Source organism: Polyodon spathula, chromosome 6 (assembly GCF_017654505.1).
Source record: "Polyodon spathula isolate WHYD16114869_AA chromosome 6, ASM1765450v1, whole genome shotgun sequence".
Taxonomy (NCBI): domain Eukaryota; kingdom Metazoa; phylum Chordata; class Actinopteri; order Acipenseriformes; family Polyodontidae; genus Polyodon; species Polyodon spathula.
The window spans coordinates 39246061-39268252 of NC_054539.1; the positions used below are offsets into that span (position 1 = coordinate 39246061).

The 22192-nt window shown below is 37.4% G+C and overlaps 1 protein-coding gene across 2 annotated transcripts in view; it reads left to right on the forward strand.

Moving 5' to 3' along the window:
• crim1 (cysteine rich transmembrane BMP regulator 1 (chordin-like)) overlaps positions 1–22192 on the forward strand; it is a 264844-nt gene that overhangs the window by 194770 nt on the left and 47882 nt on the right. For both annotated transcript variants that reach the window (XM_041252822.1, XM_041252823.1), the window contains 2 exons: positions 8083–8239; positions 12857–12978. In XM_041252822.1, coding sequence (XP_041108756.1) covers positions 8083–8239; positions 12857–12978 — 279 coding nt within the window. The remainder of the gene's footprint in view (positions 1–8082; positions 8240–12856; positions 12979–22192) is intronic.

Sequence of the window (22192 nt, forward strand, 5' to 3'; positions counted from 1 at the left end):
AAGTCAGAAAGCAGCTGATAGAACATTATGGCAGCAGTCATAACGTATTTCTTATACGGAGAGTGCAGGCTGCTAACCTTTGTGAACAACCCAGGAACAGAGGCAGAGTATTGAGAAGAGCATTTAGGGTTTGCGTTACCTTTTTTGATCTCTCTGAGGATTATATTATATCTCTGTACCAGTTATTTCATTATGTACAATTGTTTTTATTCGTCTTTTAACCAATTTGGTACATTAAGTTATCCTTTTCATTATGTATATTTGGTTTTATCCGTTCTATAAATAATATGAAGTCAAGACACTGTACGTCTTTTTCACTGTACAACAGAGCCGCGCCGGGGCCGTACCGAGCCCTCATGCTGCAGTTAAGGAGAGTTTGGGTTGTATATTCACTACAGAGCAGAGCTGTGCTGCTGATGTCACACGCAACGTTATTAATTATTGTTATAACTCAGTTTGCCAAAAGGTACACAAACAAATGCTGTTCAAAAATTAATAAACCAACGGTACAGCTGTATTTTGTATTGCTATATTTTGTAAATACATTTAGGAATTTCTTTATAATCCACACATTTTACTGATTATATTGACTTAATAAAGTTCAATTAGTTCTGTCGAAGGGGAAAAAAGAAGGTTTTAAAAATATGATTTGGCAAAGATATCCCTTTTTTTCTAGAGTTGTGTTTTGTTTGGGTGCTTAAAAAAAGAACCTGCACAACGTAATGACGAATATCCTTAACCCCGCCCCTTGCTTGGCTTGGCTCGCAACCAGATTCAGATGTTTTGTGAGGATGAAGTTTCACGAATTGATTCTTGGTCAGCTCAACAAATAGCTGTTTCTTTAAAGTATGTTATACATTTGTTCAGAGAACCTTTTGTGTTTCCTGAAGAATTTAGTGAACCAGTCAAGTTACAAGGCCAGATCAACCCATTAATCACTTTTTTGTGTGTGTTTTGTGTGACTGGGAGGGGGCAAGTAGATTTTTGTGTTCCTTGGACAAGAAGTTATCTTCAAAAATTGTACACCCCTGGGCATGTACCTTTTGTATCACCTTGGTTGTACTATACAGTAGTTTGTGCCAATGTTACTAATGTTTTGTTGAGATACAGCCCTGCTAGAAAAACTCATTTTTCCTTCAAATTAAGAAGAAGGAATGGTATTAAAAAACACATTCTGAAGGGAATTACTTGATGGCATTTTAAATGATTGAACATCACAAAAGGCTCCTGGTGACAAATGACTTCAATCCTAGAGCCTTCCTCCTCCTTCTCTCCCTTTCTCCTTAAAAAGGTAGCAGCCTTGGTTGACTGGTTGCAAAATAAATTAAGGAGATGATCTCAAATTGAATTGGTGTTACAGTTCACTTAAAACTGTACAACTTATATTGGTGCATATAATCTAGGATTACCTGGATTGTTACAATTACCATTATATGTCTATGAAGGGCCAGCGGATCAATAACCACTGATTCATGTGTTCACTCACTGCAAGGAGTGTCTGTAGTCATTAGGGCATCCTGGGTTTGGCTTTAGTAGTTGGCAGATTACCAAGATTTACCTCAACAGTTTTATCATATTTAAATAGAGTCCTCTATTCTAACCGTTAAGTGAGGTTGAAAAGTATTTGCACTGGTTTTCAACTGGGCTCCGACTGCGACTAAAATGGTCGCAAATGCAACAGAAAAAATGTTAGCAACTGTTTTTTTTTTTTTTTTTTTTCTGTGGTTAGACGTCATTAGCACCTGTAACTAACAATTTGATCAAATACAAATGATTCTAAGTGCAGAGAGGGGCTGTATTAACAGCAGCAGAGTCAGTGGTGGCTGGTGGCCACAAAAAAAGGGCTGGGGGTCCCCTTAAAGAGTAAGTAGTGGGGTTCAAAAAAATATAACATTACACGTCCCCATGAGTTGCTTCAACTGTTTAAATAATGTACTTGTGTAATGCAATTTTTCTTTTTATTGTTAACAGCCTGACAACTTTTTACAATAATAACTTTAAAGTCTGTTTCAAAGCTCTTTTCAAAATGTCTGATCTAGTGCACTGATAGTGTAAGGATTATTGTCCACATTGTCAAACAGGTAACACAGCAGTAACAATCCATGATGTGGTACAGAACAAGAAAGCCAGAGCACTTGTTATGTTTTTGTTTTGTTTTTTAAACTGCATTGATTCGGAGGAGAGATATCAAACCCCAGTGCACTAGAACAGACATTTTGAAACAGAAGTTATAAGTGTAAAAAGTTGTCAGGATGTTAACAATGGAAAGAAACATTACAGGCGTTTTATTTAAACAGTTGTAGCAGCATTAACAGTTGTAGCAACATATGGGGACGTATTTTTCAGAACCCCGCTGCTTACTCTTTAAGCCCCCAGCAGAAGTACAATATTATTATTGTATTCTGACTGTCAACACTTTTCATATCTTCTTAACATTTTACCCACATTTGGCTGTTAAATGCATTTTTTCTCCACAACCGACAGAGAAGAAAATAGTAGCCCTTCAACTGTTACACACTGCCAGTGTATGTTTAAAAATGCAATGTATACACCATTAATATTGCATTTAGATTTCAAGACCACGTCACTAACATACTTTGCATAAAAAAAATTCTAAACAAAGTTGTTAAGTCAGAAGAGGCACAACTACAAGCCCGTTGTTTCATCAGTATACCCTGCAAAAAAAGAAACACACTTTGTCCATGCGAGCAAATTACCACAGTTAATGAAAAGAAAACAGGGAATCAAAATGGTTATTAGTTGCAGTCAGCCAATCCACTGTCTTACCAGCCACTCTGAAATGACCTGTTTTTGTTAGAATTTTCAATAATAAGATGATAAAACAGCTGTGTTTAAATATGTTGTGTTTTTTTTTTTTTTTTTTAATTTTCCTACGTTATGATGGATTTTTTTTTCACTTTTTAAAATTGGATGGGAAACCTAAAGATCAACGACCACACAGTAGAGCCTTCATCAAGAGGCCACTGTCGCTATTAGAAAACTATTTTTCACATTTTTTTTTTTAAAAACAACACTTTAAAACATTTACCTTGAACTTGTAATGATGTGATGGGTACCCTTCTTTTGAGAACTTTTAGGAAAATAGTATAGAAAAAAGAATTCAGAAAGGATCACACATATAATTGGAGGGAAAAAATAATTATTAAACAAATAATTCTTTTGTTGCTTCTAGTTTATCTGAACAGTGCCAGACAATATTTGTGAACTGTCCATGTCTTGGTTTGTTGTTGTTGAAAGATGCTGAGCTCCAGTCAAGTTGACAGGCTGTGATTGGTGGATAATAAAATACATTTGGACCATTTATGTCTCTGTTTAGTGTTTACTGTCCAATAGATGCGAACTATGCTTAAAATAACAGCACTGCCATTACACTGTTTAAAAGCAGGTAGAAGTTTATAACAGGCTTGCCTGAGGAAAATAAACTCTAACTAAAACCTGTGCTCAGATCTCATTATCCGCTACTGCTTGGACTGGTTAATAGCAGATAGGAGTTTATAACAGAGATTTGTCTCCTCTGAGGAAAAAACCCCTCTGGGCTCCTCTTAGCAGCCAGAATTGCTGTTAAGATAGGAATGTTGACTATGGTTTAAGTTAAAATATCATTCTTTTCTTAATTTTTAAGAAGTATTGTATGTTGTGTTTGTAATATATATATATATATATATATATATATATATATATATAATATATATATATATATATATATATATATATATATATATATACAGTGGCTTGCAAAAGTATTCAGACCCCTGACCAATTCTCTCATATTACTGAATTACAAATGGTACATTGAAATTTCGTTCTGTTCGATATTTTATTTTAAAACACTGAAACTCAAAATCAATTATTGTAAGGTGACATTGGTTTTATGTTGGGAAATATTTTTAAGAAAAATAAAAAACTGAAATATCTTGCTTGCATAAGTATTCAACCCCCACACATTAATATTTGGTAGCCACCTTTCGCTGCAATAACAGCTTTAAGTCTTTTGGGGTAAGTATGTACCAGCTTTGCACACAGTGTCAGAGTGATTTTGGCCCATTCTTCTTGGCAGATTTGCTCCAGGTTGTTCAGGTTGGTTGGACGACGCTTGTGGACCGCAATTTTCAAATAGTGCCACAGATTCTCAGTGGGATTGAGATCAGGACTTTGACTGGGCCACTGTAGGACATTCACCTTTTTGTTCTTGAGCCACTCCAATGTTGCTTTGGCCTTGTGCTTGGGATCATTGTCCTGCTGAAAGGTGAATTTCTTCCCAAGCTTCAGTTTTTTAGCAGACTGAAGCAGATTCTCTTGCAGTATTTTCCTGTATTTTGCTCCATCCATTCTTCCTTCAATTGTAACAAGATGCCCAGTCCCTGCTGATGAGAAGCATCCCCACAGCATGATGCTGCCACCACCATACTTCACTGTAGGGACGGTGTGTCTTGAGGCATGGGCAGTGTTAGGTTTGCGCCACACATATCGCTTTGAGTTTTGGCCAAAAAGCTCTATCTTGGTCTCATCTGACCACAAAACCTTTTCCCACATCGCAGCTGGGTCACTCTCATGCTTTCTGGCAAACTCCAGACGTGCTTTATAAGTAACTGCTTCTTTCTTGCCACCCTTCCATACAGGCCAGTGTTATGTAGAGCTCTTGATATGGTTGACTGGTGCACCATTACTCCACTCCCAGCCACTGAACTCTGTAGCTCCTTCAAAGTGATTGTTGGCCTCTCTGTGGCTTCTCTCACAAGTCTCCTTCTTGTTTGAGCGCTGAGTTTTGAGGGATGGCCTTTTCCTGGGTGGTGTGATGCAGCTTCCACTTCTTGATTATTGATCCAACTGTGCTCCACTGGGATATCCAAACACTTGGATATTATTTTGTACCCTTTCCCTATTTCAGTTTTTTTTTTATTTTTCTTAAAAATATTTCCCAACATAAAACCAATGTCACCTTACAATAATTGATTCTGAGTTTCAGTGTTTAAAAATAAAATATCGAACAGAACGAAATTTCAATGTACCATTTGCAATTCAGTAATATGAGAGAATTGGTCAGGGGTCTGAATACTTTAGCAAGTGTATATGTGTGTGTGTCACAGATATATCATATATATATATATATATATATATATATATATATATATATATATATATATAATATATATATATAATATAGTGGACTCACAGAACTTGGAGGCACTGCCTCCACTGAGCAGAACACAGTAAACCCAGTTTCATGCAACAGTTGAAACAGTTGACTGGCAAAATATAATGTAGGTTTCACTTCCTTTTTTTGTTTATTCAGCTTTTTACTGTATTACAGCCCTTCATTAAAATAATTCCTTAAGTTTTCAGGGCATTTTGTTTATGCATGTGTGCAACACACAAACCTTAAGTGTATTTTTATTTTTTGCTGTTCTTCTAAATTTCTTGAATGTAACTTCATTTTAAGCAATTTTTTAAACAACAGTACTCACCTACGTTTGGTCACCATCCAACTGTTGCATGAAACTGGGGTCACCGTATTCTGCAGGTTTTAATAACATGCACCTCTCTGCATTGAAGCATTTACATATCAGCTGATAATTTCAGCTGATATCTCATTATGCCAAAGCAGTTGCAAGACATTGGAATATAGCAGTTTTTTTGAGCAATTTATTAATTTTTTTAATTTAAGCAATAACTTATGAACAAGCCGGTTTTGTTTGTGGGTAGAGGGTTTGGTGCTCTTGATACCTATAGATTGTTTGGGGTACCTGTTATAGCTGCAGGTGAAAGGTCTGTGCTAGTTTGTACACTGTTAATTAATCAGTATAAATATTACAGTTACAGTTGCATGTTCTGTAGCACAGCAGCAGCTGTGGCATTGTACCATACTGAGTCACGCCATGCAAAAAAATATCTATTTCTAGCTATGTTTTTTGAAAGCATGTTTTATATTTGAGGTAGACATCTTTGGTTCAACAACACATTTTCTAATTTTGAACCTTGCCATTGGAAAATATTTTCAGCGACTTTATAAAATATATAATGGGCATGCACTTTGGGGCATAGTATACAATTTTAAATATTAGCTTATCTCAGAAGTATTTCCTTGTCTTCTTTAAACAGATTAGGACAATGAATGCACAAAACAGTGGCAGCGACCTTTGTCCTAAGCAACTCATGTCAAAGGTCAAATCTATATATTCAATATTATCTTTACTTAGTCTCCCAATTCCCCTGGAACTACGAACTTTCACCTAAAGCAGATATGAGTAAGACTAACTGTGGCTTTTGACCTACAAACAAAATGTCAAATTCTTAATTACTGTACATTAAGATTTAAGCCTCACACCAAGTTATTCTAAAGTACAGATAAATACACATTTCTATATGACCTTTTATCTTGGGACAGAGGTCCCTTTTTGTTATAAAGGTTAAAATCCTTTAAAATCCAATTAACTGTAGTATTGATAACATTTCCATTGATCCATTCCCTGTCAGACAAAACTTTGTACAGTAAATGTACACCCTATTCACAATTTCCCTTTAAGTGTATCTACTGTACTGTAAGTAGGGATGAGGCTGGTATTTTGAAATCTGTAGTGAGTAGATATATGTTGATACAGTATGTAGAGGTGTGGTGCATGAGTTGTTCACATAACACAGTAAAAGTGATTGTGGCTGGACTTATTTTTTTCATTCTAAACACTGGGTCACCCTCTACATACTGTATAAGAGTATTAGAATTGCTTGTATGATTCAAAAGGTCTCAACCGTACCACAGGTCTCAGAGAAGTGGAGAATTGACATCTGAATTATTTTCTATAATTCCCAATGTGTATTAGTGTTGTTTCATCTCAGCTACTGCTGTAGAATCTGCCTGTGGAGATGCTTTGGATTACAAAATACAATCCCTCCTGGTTTGTAAGTACTCTGTTTTGTGTCACTTCATTAAAGTTACCTAGGTTATCCTAGAAAACAGATATCTTATTTTTAGACTTTGGCCTTTATGTATTTATTTAGTTTTTAGTTTAGTTTTTTTTTTTTTTTTAGCAGACCCCTTTATCCAAGGTGACTTAGAGAGACTAGGTAACAACTTTACGTTTGCTTCATGAAGTAAACATGATGTAAGGCAGCTGCCAAGAGTGTTTTATACAAAAAGAGTTATTTTTTTAATATAAAAAAGTTATTATTTTTATTGTTGTTGTTGTTATGTTGTTTTATAATGGTGGTGATAAAAATAATAAGTAATCTGTATTTATTGTTTCAATACTTTTTCCTATTGTTCAAAGAAAGCTTTGTAAATGTATGTTATGTCTTTTTTTCTGTAACCTCATTTAAATGTAAATTGGAAGCAGTGAGCTCCAGAGAACAGTGCGTGGTTGCCTCTAGCAATGGAAATCAAATCTTTCTTTTTTTTTTTTAAATTAATGTAAACCAAGCTTGATATAACTTCTTCATCAGTGAAGATGGCTCCTGTCCCTCAGGGAATTATTTTAAAAGCAAGACCAGTGGCTTAAAACACTGGTGTGTAAGTTTGTTAATCTTCCGCCTCATAAGGCTGTACTTTAGAATTCCTAAAGTCTGGAATACCTAGGAATCTGACGAGTTTTCTAAGTACCTCAGTTTCATGGAGCTTGAGAGTCACGCTCCTTAGGGATGAAGTGTGACCCCCCCTTTTAGTTGGGAGGTATAATTCCATGTTCATTGCTATAAAACATATCCATATAAATGATATGCCTCCTTTTGACCAACAACCATCAAGACTGTTTATCTTCAACCATGGTGGCCCTTATACTCGGAGACAGACCCATGGGCGTATATAGTCAAAACATCTGTCACAGAAGTTTACTATTGTAGAAGCAGACTGATGGCATTAGTGGGGGTCTGTGGCATACATGATGGTTTTGCAGTTGAACTACATTAAGTTAGTAGCCTTACAATTGCACAATAATCCATACCACAAAACCACACAATGTGGAACAATTCTGCATTTTCTCTCACAATTCACGAGCACTAAATTCATACAAATTATTAAAAAAATTAAACTAGCATGCATTTACATTTCCTTTTTTTTCATGTTTCAAGGAAAGGAGTTGTGTAGTGATCTGATATCAGACTGTGCCCTCGACTGCCCGTTTGGGTTCCAGACAGATGCCCATGGCTGTGAAATCTGCCAGTGCCGCCCACGTCCAAAGAAATGCAAGCCTGTTGTCTGTGACAAGGAATGTCCTTTTGGATACATGTGAGTTCTTGTTCTTTTAAAAAAAAAAAAATCTTAGTGTTAAATGTTTTATTTGTATTTGTTACTGCCTAGTTTGAAGACATTATAGCCAATTACAGTAATCTGTCGTGAATCCGCCCGTCACATATCCACCCTGACTGTTTGAACGGAGAAGATTAGTTCAGATATTGTAGATCCTACCAAAGTTTTTGTACGCTTTGTTGTATGTGCTCCGTGCACTGCAATTGCTGGTAGTCTCATGTGAGCCGTTCAGTGTTATGATATGTAAATAAATCCTTTTCACCTACGGGGCGTATTAACTTCAACCTCCATCTCTCAGCAGTGAATCCACGCACCCACATGGCAGACAGCTACTCTGTCACAAGCATTAATACCCTGTATCTTTCTAAACAAGGGATTTAATGGAGCTCCCTAATAAAAGCTGAATCTCAAAACAATAATTGTGTGAATATAGTAATTGTTACATCTGTGTATAATGATATTTAAAACAGGATTCATTCATCCGACTTTTTACATATCCGCCCTTACTCTGGCCCCACCGCAGTCGGATATGTGACGGATTATTGTACTCCAGCCAATATCAAACTAGAGCTGAGGAAGAAAAGTAGTTCTATATTTAGACCAGATCATAATGTTCTATGCTGCTTTTGAAACCAAATTCCAACAGACAAAAAGAAGAAACAGACTTTGAAAAATTAGCAAGTATTTAAACAAACATCAGAAAGAAAAAAAAAACAGGATGCTTGGGTCGCAGGTCTGATATTTTGTTACTTGGACTGGACAAAAGCCCCTTTGTGTTTCAGATGACCCGTAGTCCAACTGCCCTTCAGTTTGTGCAAATGTAGTCTCATTCAATGTTATATCTGTGCATTAGATGCTTGGTCCAATACTTAGAGCTCAGAATGATTTAAAACATGTCATTGAAGTGGGTAGGGATAGAACTCTAAAACAGCATACATTGCTGAAGAACATGAATATACTGTCTGTGGCAGTGTCCGACCATTGTGTTAAACTTTATACTGAAATATACAGTATGGTTTTATAAAAGGAGCAAAATACACATTATATATGCAGCGAAGATTATGCATGACATCTACAAACTCTTCCAAAACATGACATATAATATTTCCAAATGTTTTTTTTAGTTATGCTTATACGTTTTATACATGACAGCTATATAGTGGATTTTAAAACATGAAAGCCCCAGGGGCATGCACAGATGTTAGTTGTCGCATGTTTTTGTTTTTGTTTATTTTGTGCTGCTAAGGATTGAACACAAGATGCTCAAAAATGTTATTTTTATATTATTTTACAATTCAAGTCTGAAATGTAACCATTACTATATGGGTTAATGTACCAAAGCCATCGCAAAGGCAATATTGTGGAATGACTTAAATGCTACAAGGCTAAGCCGAAGGTTGCTTTGCGCATTACCATTTGGAACCCCAGTAACAAGTAGCTAGGTTGAAAAAACTGCCTGTGTTGTAAGGGTCAACTGGGAAGCCGCCCTTAACACTTTAATTCAATTTCAAAGCCAGGGTTTTGAGGACCCACGACATTCAGTCTGTAGAACCTGGTGAAGGTAGGTTGAGTATCCCACACCACTGCACTGCATATGTCTTCGACAGATGTACCCTGGAATAAAGCCCACAAAGTTGCAAGGACCCTGGTGGAATGGGCAGTGAGGTTTTCTGGATGGGGCAAGTTGACCAGTTCATAGGCAGTCCTGACCGTGTCTGTTATCCACTTGGACAGCCGCTGTTTAGGCATGGCTTGACCCTGGGAGGGTTCCACACACCTTTCACACCCCAGCCATTCCACACAGCGCCCCAGCCCAGGCTGGACACGTCCATAGTGATGACGTCTGTTCTAGTGACACTGCCCAGCGCTACGTCTAAGCGCCAGGAGAGTGCCCTTAGACAGAGGTGGGCTCTGTCTCTACAAGCCTGAACCAGGCTTGTAGAGGGTGCATGTGCAGGAGACCCAATGGAAAGTAATGGTTACATTTTGTACTTGAAAGGGAACCATTTTAATAATATAAAGCTAGCAAGCAACAGTTAGGAGCAAGCAAAGTATTCTTCCAAGCAATTACTAGTTTTATACATTGTTTTATTTCTTCTAGAACTGTTGCTTTTGCCTTTGAATTTGTGGCTATATATGGCTCCAAGGATTTGCATCTCAGCTGAGCATACCAGTTATTTGGTTGTCGGATTGAATAAGTAATGTGTGACATTTATGTGAGGGTATAGGGTGTTGATTAGGCTAATTCACAATTACGATTAAAACAGTTGAAAATAACTACTTGTATATGTGCTGATTTCTATTCTCCACAAAGATGTTAGCTTTTATTGGACTCCATAGAGAGTGGCAATCAGCACAAATCCAAGCAGCTATTGGAATGGCAAATGACCCTCATCTGGTTATTGTCGCATGCTTCCTGTGGAGAGCTCAGTCTGTCGGCTTAGGTCCTTAAATTTAACTGGGACGGTCCAGTATGAAATGTATGTATTGGCAAAGCTAGCCACAAAACCACCACTTCTTATGCCTGGTTAACTGCCGTGCAAAAAATAATACTTGTGACACAGGGTTTTTTGTTTTAGTAAAGAATGTTTTTTATTGAAACATTGTGAAATCTGTTAACAGTTTAATTAAGATATTGAATAGTCTCAAAACACGATCACGTGAACAAAAATAAAAACCTAAAACTTCAAGTCCTAGTTTTTTCCGTTTCAAAATACTGTATCTGCGTCTTTCTAGTCTCTCATTTTTCAGCAGTTTTTCTGGCACTTGCTGTCTTTACAACTTTAATAACTTTAATTTTAGTCATCTAGGAAGGACCTTTTGTTTTATTGATTATGGATAAAAGACTGCTAAAATGGTGACCGTATTCCTTTGAATTTAGGATGTACCATTTAAACCATACTTTTCTTATAACAATAGCCCTGTGTAAGGGGGCTATACAGGTTTGAGTCCATTGCTGGTTAAGAGAAATGTGCTTGCTGGTCACGTTAGACAGGAGGTTGCTTAATACAGTTAAATAAATGCACAAATGTCATTGGGAGGTGTTTTAAGTGGTCACTTAGACTAGGTGGTCGCTAAATAAAGGTGGTTGCATGAGCAGGTTTGACTGTATATATTTACCTTCATGTAGAATCTAGAATCTTAAAAAAAAAAAAAAAACATCGTGAAATATACAATACTGTTTTCATTTTCTTCCGGGTGCCAATAAGGACCTAGGAGAATTACTCTTTCTGATATGCTGTAAGTCTAACAGTGTGGGTGTTGGATATGATTGACACCCTGCTTGTATACCTACCATCTTAGATGTCTCTGCCCTAGATACACTCAAGTCAGGCTGAGTTTCAGCTCCTCAGAAACAACAAATACATTTAATTTGAACACCTACTGTACAGAAAGCATCAAAGCCTCCACCTTTACCCCCAAACTGTTGCACAATTAACAGTTTTTAATGATATTTAAAAGAGGAACCTGAAAACGAAGATGTGAAAAACATATTTTCTGTCAAGTAGTCTCATGTTTTTCTCAGTTTTCCTCTCCTGGGTGGTAGAGGATGATTCTGAATATTTGTGGCTCATCAAGAATCCCCTTGCTCCATTCTACACCCACGATTTTATCACCCATCAAAAATTATTATTGGATTCCAGGAATGGTCTCCAATTCACAGATAACTTAAAGAAACCTGTGCTAATGGTTTAGCAGCAATTATTTTGACAAGTAAGCTGATGAAATAGTCATTACTGTAAGTACTGTGAGCTGAGGTGTTCTTCAGGTAACAAGTAAAAGCTGTGACTTCATGATAAAAAGTCAGGCTACATTAAAAAAATTTCAACAAAGGAGTGAAAGATTTAAAAAAAAGCCTTTTCACACATTGCTGGTACAGAGTAATAACCCACTACTTCTATTTAGACTAAAGAGATGAATTCACATTTGTACACTGATTTGTGCTGTTTGACTGTATGTGCCTATATTGTTTCTAGCAGGAGCTTTTGGCTTGAGCAGCTCACTCTGATCCTTGTCGCACTTTCAATTTGAACTGCTTTTTAATATCTGTACTGACTGAATGAAGCCCTTTAAACATATCAGCATGTCGGTCAGTTTTCTTTCTTAAGCTACCCTCACATCCAGTGGCATGCTAGGCAACCAAATGTACACGAGTCATACCAAACACAATAATAATCAACACCTCATCTGTTGCAGTTTCTACATACAGGACTCGCACTTCTGGTTTCTAATGGTAAGTTCCAAAGTGACTAGGACTAGCAAGGAAAATAAAATAAGAACAATCCATTTCCAAATTCGGTGTTACCGGTTTACCACACTACCTTTATGTCTTCCAGTCTTGCTCATTGTGCTGAGTTTGAAATAGGAACATTATATACACAACTTTCCTATGATATATATATATATATACTATATATATATATATATATATATATATATATATATATATATATATATATATATATATATATATATAGTGCACTGTGCAGAGAAGCTGTTTATCAAGACTTCAACAGTAGAATAAAGTAGGATTTAGTTAAAAGGCAGAGGACAGGCAGGACTTTTAGGCTCTTAATTCTCTGTTGTGCCACACAGGAAGAACAAGCATGGATGTGATACTTGCCGCTGCAAGAAGTGCCCAGAAGTACCATGTGACAAAGACTGTCCAGTGGGTTTCGAGCAAGACAATATTGGCTGCCTTATCTGCAAATGCAGAGGTAAGTGCATCATCTGTTTTTGTACTTTTCTCAAGGTAGGTAAAATACATAAGAAATGGAAGATTTGAAAATGTAAACTTTGTTATTTTGCAATTCCATGGAAAATGTCTCTGCTATGTGGTAGGTGCGGTACCTTATACTGCAGTGCTCCGGAAACTCTGACTTTGGATTTACACAAGATGATGTCGGTTCAAATTATGTGACACTGTATCACGTTTTAAACACTAACTGAAGCTAAATCATTGATTTGAAAAAAAGAAAAAAATTGATGGAAGAAATGGTGACAATTCCTTAAAACTGAAATATAAACATACAGTGGCTCTCAAAAGTATTCACCCCCCTTGGACTTTTCCACATTTTCTTGTGTTACAACATGGAATCAAAATGGATTTAATTAGTAGTTTTAGCCACTGATCAACACAAAAAATTCCGTAATGTCAAAGTGAAAAATAAAATGGTATATATGGTCCAAAAACTGTACTTACTCTAGCTACAAACTAACTACATCATCTGTCGTGCTGTCCTTTTTTTTTTTTTTAATGTTTTCTTTCCAACTTGAATTTAACAATACTGCCTGAAGCAGTATTGTTAAATACCAGAATGCCACATTACAAAAAATACATTCTGTAGGCATTACTAAAATAACGGTGGAGGATGAGCCCTCATTGCATATGAGACATTTTCTTTTGTGTGCCTCGGAATATCATTCCATCTTTTCTTCATCTCCTCCACTGTTCTTTTATTAATGCCTACACTCTAAGAAGTAAAGGCTCTCGTTAGAACCTTGCTTTGCTACTGTGGGGAGACCTTTTTAGGTGCTTCTAAGAACCTTTTTTATATGGATTTTATATTCTCTATTTGCAGACTTTCTGTTTTGTCATGTAAGCTATGAAACATGTATTGAAAATTTGAGTTTGCAAAACAATACGGTACCAGTATTATAAACCGTAATTTAAAAACTGACTTGATCAAAAGGGTTTAAAAATCAGCCCTTTACAAAATGTTATTAAATGTTTGTTTGTCCTTGAAAACGATGTCCCCTTCTTGCTGCAGACAAGTCTCCCACATCACTTTGCCTTTTATATAGCCTACTGCCTACTGCGGCAAATTAACACCTGCTTTTCAGAGTTCTTAAAATAATCACGCATATACAGAATTACATATGCATAAAGGGCTAAAGCGCACAGAGACACTGCCTCCGCAAATCACATATATTAATTGCATGTTAATGCCATTGCATGTGTTTTATAAATCCCATCCAAGAATTCAGAACCCCTGCGCCCGTTTTATGGTTGTAAAACATGCACAATCCTTTTATAAATCTGGGCCTCAGTGCTTCATTTGCAGTCACGTGTTCCACGTTATATATATAAAGTACTGTAATAGTGTGCGCAGAAAAATAAATCAAAAGCAATCGCAGGACAAAAAGACTCAGACACCTCTGCCCTGGCTTGCTCGCTCACCTTCACTCCCACTCAGCTGCCTAGTACCAAACATGAACGTCCCAGGCATCTGACTATCTATATTGAAAGCACACAAGAATTTGTAGAACAACACAAATTAAGCACTGTTTACACTGTTCTTAGAGTGTAGTTAGAGTTTTAGAAATTTACATTTTCACGAGGAACTACATATTGCACGGAAGTGGTGAAATATGTAATAACTGAAAAAAATACAGCTGAAGCCATAGTTTCTGTTTTCCTTGTTACCCTGAGCTGTTAGTTTATTCTGTCCCTTACAAGTTTGTAGTGTTGTGGTTTCACTGTGAACTGTCTGTGCAAGTATCCCCATAGAAAAAATGCCCTTCCGATTTCTAGTCAGCCCTTTTTGCCTTTGAATCCATCATACTTGACATTGCTGGTCCACTCCTGATACCACTCTGCTGTAATAAATGCCCTCAACATCAAATTCCCAATCATGTAACACAGTCTTATTTCTGAGAAATAAGTGCTGACAATTTTGGAATCATTGGCGTCTTGTTCATCCTGACATTTGCAGATGAAATTTTACAGTTAGAGTTTTTTACAAATGTTCGTGGAAGAGTTTCCATCCATCTTTATTAGCACAGAAAATAAATATTATTACTGCCATTATAAATAAATAATGAAAAGGGACAGCACCATATCATTAGGTTACCTACCGTAACCCTGGCTCCCTGAAAGAGAAGACAACCACCAACATTACTTGTGGGATATGCCTGCCACAGGTCAGGTACTAACTGAGCATTTTATGTCAGAGCTGTCGATAGGCCCCTCCATTTCCTCTTTTGCATCGAAACCGTGAGGGTGACCAATGCGACCTCGCTGGTTGGTGGTCGTCTTCTCTTTCAGGGAACCAGGGGTTACGGCAAGTAACCTAACGTTCCCTTTCAATTCGATGGTGACCACCAACATTACTTTTGGGAAAGTATACCAAAGCAGTCATGAGGGAGAAGGAACAGCAGGAAACGAGAGACTCATCAGAACCGCATAACCCAAGGGTTAGCAGTGCGAGCGTGCAACCTAAAAGACCCTCATGCCTAATGAAGGCAGGGAAGGATCTAGCACATTAAGGTGGTAGAATCTGGAGAAATTATGCGGCGTAGCCACAATACAAATATCGGATAATGAGGCCCCTCTGAAGAGGGCTCAAGATGTAGCCAACCTTCTGGTAGAGTGCACGACTACCCGCCCAGGTGGAATCCAGCCAGCAGTGTCATACGCAGTTGAGACTGTGTCCACCTTGCCCAGCCTTGCCGGATGCTCTGTCACAATCGCTGTGTGGGCCACTGCTCTCTCTCACGACTGGGAAGAAATCAACCAGTCGTCGAGGTAGTTCAATACTCTGGTCCCCTGCAACCACAAGAGGGCCAGGATAGTGTCCACGCACTTTGAGAACTTACAAGGAGCTAAGTAGAGGCCGAATGGCAGCACGGAAAACTCGTAAACACTCCCCTGAAAGGCCAAATGGAGGTACTTCCTGTGCACGGGGTGAACAGGAAGGTGGAAGTACGCATCCCATAAGTCCATGGTGGTAAACCAGTTGCCCAGCCAGAAGGACTGGAGAATGTGATGGTGAGTCAGCATTTGGAACTTCCTCTCCTTGATAAACTCATTGAGGAGTGTCAGGTCTAGGATGGGCAAACGTCGGCGTCTTTCTTTGGTACCAGGAAGTATCTCAAGTAGTTATGCGACAGTGTCAACACACTGGACACACAACAACAACACACACAAATAATATGTATTTTGATTTTTATTTCGCACAAGCTGTGCGAACAGCACCTGGCGGAGTCACTCTCAACGGGGGAATGGTGTTCTCCCCGAGAATGTAGGCTGAAAAGACAACACACACACACTTTGATCAAATACTGCACAGGCAGTCACTCACATACGACAGACAGTCGTAGTACAGACAGCCTGCGACGTAAGCGATGCAGGCTGTGAAGGAAGCAGCAAGAAGCTCGAAAATAGAGGTGTTGATTCCACGAAAGCGACAAAACCAGCTCTCAGGGAACTGCAGTCGACTCAGAAGAGCTCTTTCAAAAACACACTCAGGTTTAGTAAGACAGAAGCTTACCTTACCATAGGTGAAAGGCAAAAGAGGAAATTGTCTCTGCAGGTTCACTATTTAATCCCTCGATAGGCAGGACCGAGGATGTCACCCCACGGAGGGGCCTATCGGCAGCTCTGACAAAATGCTCAGGGAGTACCTCACCTGAGGCAGGCATTCCGAAAACTAATGTGGGTGGTCATCTTTGAATTGAAAGGGAACTTTTATTTAACTATGAAAAGATAAAATCACCTCACAAGCTTGTCAGGAAAAGTACTATTATATTAAAAAATATATTTGCAAAATACATGTGTTTTCCACATGATTTCAATGATAGTTCTGTGTCACCAGCAAAACGAAATTCATACAATAGTTAAACTAGATACAAAATAATATATAACATTCACACCATTACTGTTCGCACTAGTAGTCACTAATATACATTAATGTGCTTACTAGTAGTCACTAATGTGCACTGTTAAGAAACACATTCAATTACTTCTCAGTCTTAACCCTTTCCAGCTCACATTTATTTCTAAATCTCAGAAAATTAAGTGATTCATACAATGACGTATAAATACAGTAAATATTAGAAATTTGAAGAAAAAAAATTGCAACTTCATATTTTATTTTCAAATTACAACATGAGTCCATTTGGGATCATTGGGCAACACTGAAGTAAAAAACATGTGCCATTGTTTTTGTAATTTTATAAGATGTTGTAAACAATTTAAATACATGTGAAGTATCTGAATACACTAAAAACATTTTTAACATAACTGTAATTTCAGAAGCACAAACTAACAATTAAGGTGTTTTCCTCATAAAAACGTTAATATCTGCATTTTCTAAATAATATTTGATGTTATGTTGTTGTGTTTTTACTTCATGTGGAAGTTTTTGAAGCAGTTCTTGTCTTTTGTAAGACACAAAGCTAATCCACATTCTTCACATCAGATACGGGTCTAGGATTTATATAGAGCTTACTTTACACCTCTGATTTCCCTCCACATGCTGAGGCCAATGAGACATCCCATCAAGTCTCACATCATCCGCTGGTCTCTGGGAAAACCTTGGGTTTAGGTGTATCATCTTCCTGGGAATCCAGGGATGGTCGGCCTCTTTTGTGTCTCAGAGATTGCCAGCTTGAAGTAATGCATGGGCTTCTTCCAATAGGAATGCTAGTAGGGGCTTGTGACTTACTCCCAGCTGTTTGCAGCACTGTCGTGCACATTATGCATGTTGTGCACATTAACACCTCCCATGTGATTATTGTACATCTTCACAGCTGCTGGTCGTTAAACCTGGACATGCTGCTTTTTAGCAACAGACTAATGCTTCAGATTATCAGATGGTGGGCACCCAATGAAAGAGGAGATCATGTGCACAGATTTATTACACCGTGTAACAAATTATTATTATTTTTTTTTTTGTTCCTGGGTAATAAGTGTTATTTCCTAATTGCTTATGCCTCAAAAGTATAGAAAATGGCTATTATTCCCCACAAACTTTGCTTTTGTGACCAGGACAGTGATATTTCACTATTATCACTATTTCCAATGGGAAAACGGGCAAATGTGTGTCTTTTCGTTCACATAAAGTCAGAAAAAAACAACATATGAATCCAAATTAACATGTATTTATACTAAAGTAATACAAAAATGACTACAAAAGATTTAGAAGTGAGTAGTTTTTCAAGATTTACGATTACACTGTAAATACAGAAAAGACACACATTTGCCCGTTTTCCCATTGGAAATAGTGATATTTTGAAATATCACTGTCCTGGTCACAAAATCAAAGTTTGTGGGGAATAATAGTCATTTTCTATACTTTTGAGGGATAAGCAATTAGGAAATAACACTTACTCTACCCAGGAACAAACATTGTGTTACATAGTGTTATCAAACCTGTTTATAATGGAGGTGTTTTTCCTGGTCAGTGCGGTAATCTAAGCTTCCATGTCCTTTTGTTTTGAGTGTTTTGTCTTCCATTGACTTGGTTTGATCTCGCTGTCCCAACAGACCAAAATCCTATATCCTTGAAGACAGCAATAAGATCATAGGATGCAAGCCAGTTGACAAAGTAGATTTTTATGTTTTGGTCAGATGGGAGACCCTTCTACAAGTCTCAGCATAATGTCTCCACTTATGCCAATGTAGGACTTCTCATTGGTCTTTGTTGTGCCCTTGCCAAAATAAACCAAAGTCATTGACAATTCCACTTGCTCCTGCATGGACAAATACCTTTATCCCCTGCTAGTGAGGCTTATTTTTGATATATTGCTTAAAAGAACTCCTTCCTTTGAATGGGATAATCATTTCAATAGGAATTGCTTTTAGATTTTCTTTGACCAGTGGGTTTGAAGAGTAGGTCATATTGCGGGTGGTGTTTGGGGAGCATGTTGCTGTTGTCATTGAGATGTATGACATTTCGAAGCTTATCAAAACGGTTCCGGGGCATTGCATCTGCAATCAAACTGAAATGATGCGCATCATTCCAATGCATTCGATAAGAGGGCATTTTTATTGTCCCACTCAAGCTGTGAATTCCGAGGAATTACTCAATTTCATCTGTAGTTATATTAACAGATGATCTGCTGCATAGAATAAAGGTTGGTTTGCTCAAGTAAGTGATCAAAAATGTTGTCTGAAAACATATTGGTAAGGTGTAACTTTGGCTCATGCATTGTGTTAACAGACTCTAAGTCAGCCGTTCTGGTATATTTTTAGAAACGCCAACTCTCTTTGCCACAGCAGCCTGAGACTAGCTCCTTCAAAAGTTCAACGTGGTTTACACAATTTACAGAAGTCACAGCGTAATCATGTACTCAGTGCACTGTGTTACGGAAACCTGTCTGAAAAGCGATCTCCATTCATCATTTGAAAATACTGTATCCCAATTAAATGAAGTCATGTCCCAATTAAACAACATAAATACAACTGTTTCCCAGAGTTGTATCCCATTTAAGCAGAAATCCAGATTATCAGTATCCTGATTTAGGCGTTGCAGACTGAAAAAGAACATATATAGACATAAATGCTATTATCTATTGATTAAATATCAAATGTATGCATAACATTAGTACTCCATTCAGCAGGTAAAGTGCATAATAAAGGCCCACTGGCTCCATTTGGAATAACACATTTTCAAACTTCATAAAAATAACCAAAATAATGTAATGTGATATAACACATTTATACACTGTGTACATACATCAACTTAACATTTTCTTAATTACATAACTAATTAATAAATAAATCAGTTTAAATAAGTTATATTAGGTTAGGCACAATACACTGTAAAGCCCCTTTCACACTGGCATGCGCTACCCGGGTTGGAACCTACCTAGGTCTGGACCTGGTGTCATGCGGGTTGGGTACATGATTTCACAATGCTTTTGATAAAGCAGGGTTGACCTGGGTGACAGACGCAAGTGCACAGTGTGCATATCAATGCCCCGGAAGCAACTTGTTGTTGTTACAGACACTTTCATCCAAGCTTCTCTGGATTGAACTGTCGGCCCAAATGTTGATTAGATTCTTCATCCCTGCTGCAATCTGGCTTTCATGGTGTGTCTCAAGCAACAAAAATATGGCTAAACAGAATAAATAAAAACGTTCCATCTACCGTCATGCATTTTGTCAGGCTCAGCCCGGGTCAAAGTATGTTGACCCACATCCTGAGGTGGGTCACAGGAACCCAGGTTAACCCGGGCATGACCTAGGTGTGTGGTTTCACACTACACAGGATTGTGACACGGGTAGCCAGAACCAGGGTCCGGACCCAGGTAGGAGTGCCAATGTGAAAGGGGGTTAAGTCGCATGACCAAGCAAGCCCGCTCTCTCCTATATTATTACCGTTACTACCAATAATCATAAATGTTTATTTATTTATTTGCTCAGCTTGCTGTTGGTGTTCATACACTTTTTTTGTTTTTACTATTAGTGATGTTTAGCCAAATCAATTGTTGTTCTTATGTTAAATTCCCTGGCAGATACTCCTCATCCCCTGTTTTTTTCCCTGTGCATTTTTTTTTAGCCCCAGAGCAACCACTGACAGCCTCTACAGTTCATTTATATAATATCACCATAACTATTTTCATTTGAGCTGTAGCATGCTGCATTTATCCATTTCTTCAGCAGAAGCATTGCTTGTGTTCATGATATACTGTAGGCTTCAGGATATTAGAGCAGTTACCACAATCGTACAGTAGAGTATAAAAATGACATTAAGCTTTTGGTATTCACAAGATTCAGCGTGTGACACCTGGTGAAACAATGTATTACAGTAGTAATCTGTGACAAACCAGTTTCTAGTCAGATCACGCCCTCTAGCATGAAAAAGATGCAGGACAGGTTTAACTACTGCATACCGTATTGACCAGTTTTATCACGTAGAGTACAGAGCCAAATTTTGTCATATTTTTATAGCTGGTTCTGGCTTCCACTGTATTACAAACATATAAGAACGGGGTAAATTTTACAGGAAACAGTATAATTGAAATGGACATTTAAACAACACAAATTAAAATATGTTAAAACTATTTTTATAAACCATATGGGGCTGTAGCACTTAAGTGGAGATTGCATGGGCTTGCAAGAATAGACAACAATGTAACCCTCAGGACCACCCAGCCTAATAGAAATCTTTCTTTTACTGGTTAGTCGTATTAAACTTGCATCTATTGATTTGAGTACTGACCCAAATAAAATATTTTTTTTTTCTTTTTTCCACAGGAATATCCACACATTTATAAAATCCACAAAAAAAAAAAAAAAAAATCCCATCAACACTTAAATTTAAATAGCTTTTCTAAGGGCAAAACGTTGTTTTTTTGTTTTCGTTTTTTTTTTTTTTTTTTTTTTTAATAATACTTTTGTATTATTTAATTGTCAATCAAGAAATGAATTTTAAAACTGCAAACAACGGTATGAAGTCCATTTAATTCCTACAGTATAGAGTGACGTGCCTCGAGATACCACTTGTTTACCAAAGTTCTGGGGACATTTTCCATGGAACCCACAGTAGATATCTGTGGGTTTTTTTTGTTGGTACAGCGACTTGCTCTCTGAATAGTGCTAATTATATTTTGAGTAAGTGCTACTGTTCTAGCTTGTTTCTTTTCAAGGAAGAATTGCAGAGCTTGTTTAAAATCATTCTGACCAGTGTATCACTTATGTGCATGGCTGAGAACCAGAACAAAAGTGTTTATTTTTTTTTATTATGATGAATATTTAATAAACACAAATGCTGAAATATTTATGCAGTGGAGTAGATTGGCTATTAATCAGCCACATTTAATCTATGTCTGCTTAATATTTAAATACACATCCTCATGTAGGAAATGTAGGAAAACAGATCAAAGCAACTTTTTTATATTTGCTGCAAAGGCAGATAAAGATTTTTTTTGCCCCCAATTCTGGTATTAAACGTCACCATTGTTTATCTGTTTAAGTTAGTGCTCCCTTTGATCAACTTGTAATTCTGGGATAATCAATGATAGATGGTTAATGCTATCCAGGGTGAGTCCCCTGTACTGTAAAATGTTTCAGTACAATCTAGCCGTGGCTTATACAAGCAGGGTGTAGGGTTACCCCTTTTTCTGGTTTCTTAAAGTTTTACCTCCACTAATGCTTAGTCAACATTTTACTTTGTTATTACTAAAAATGCCATGGAGCATTCC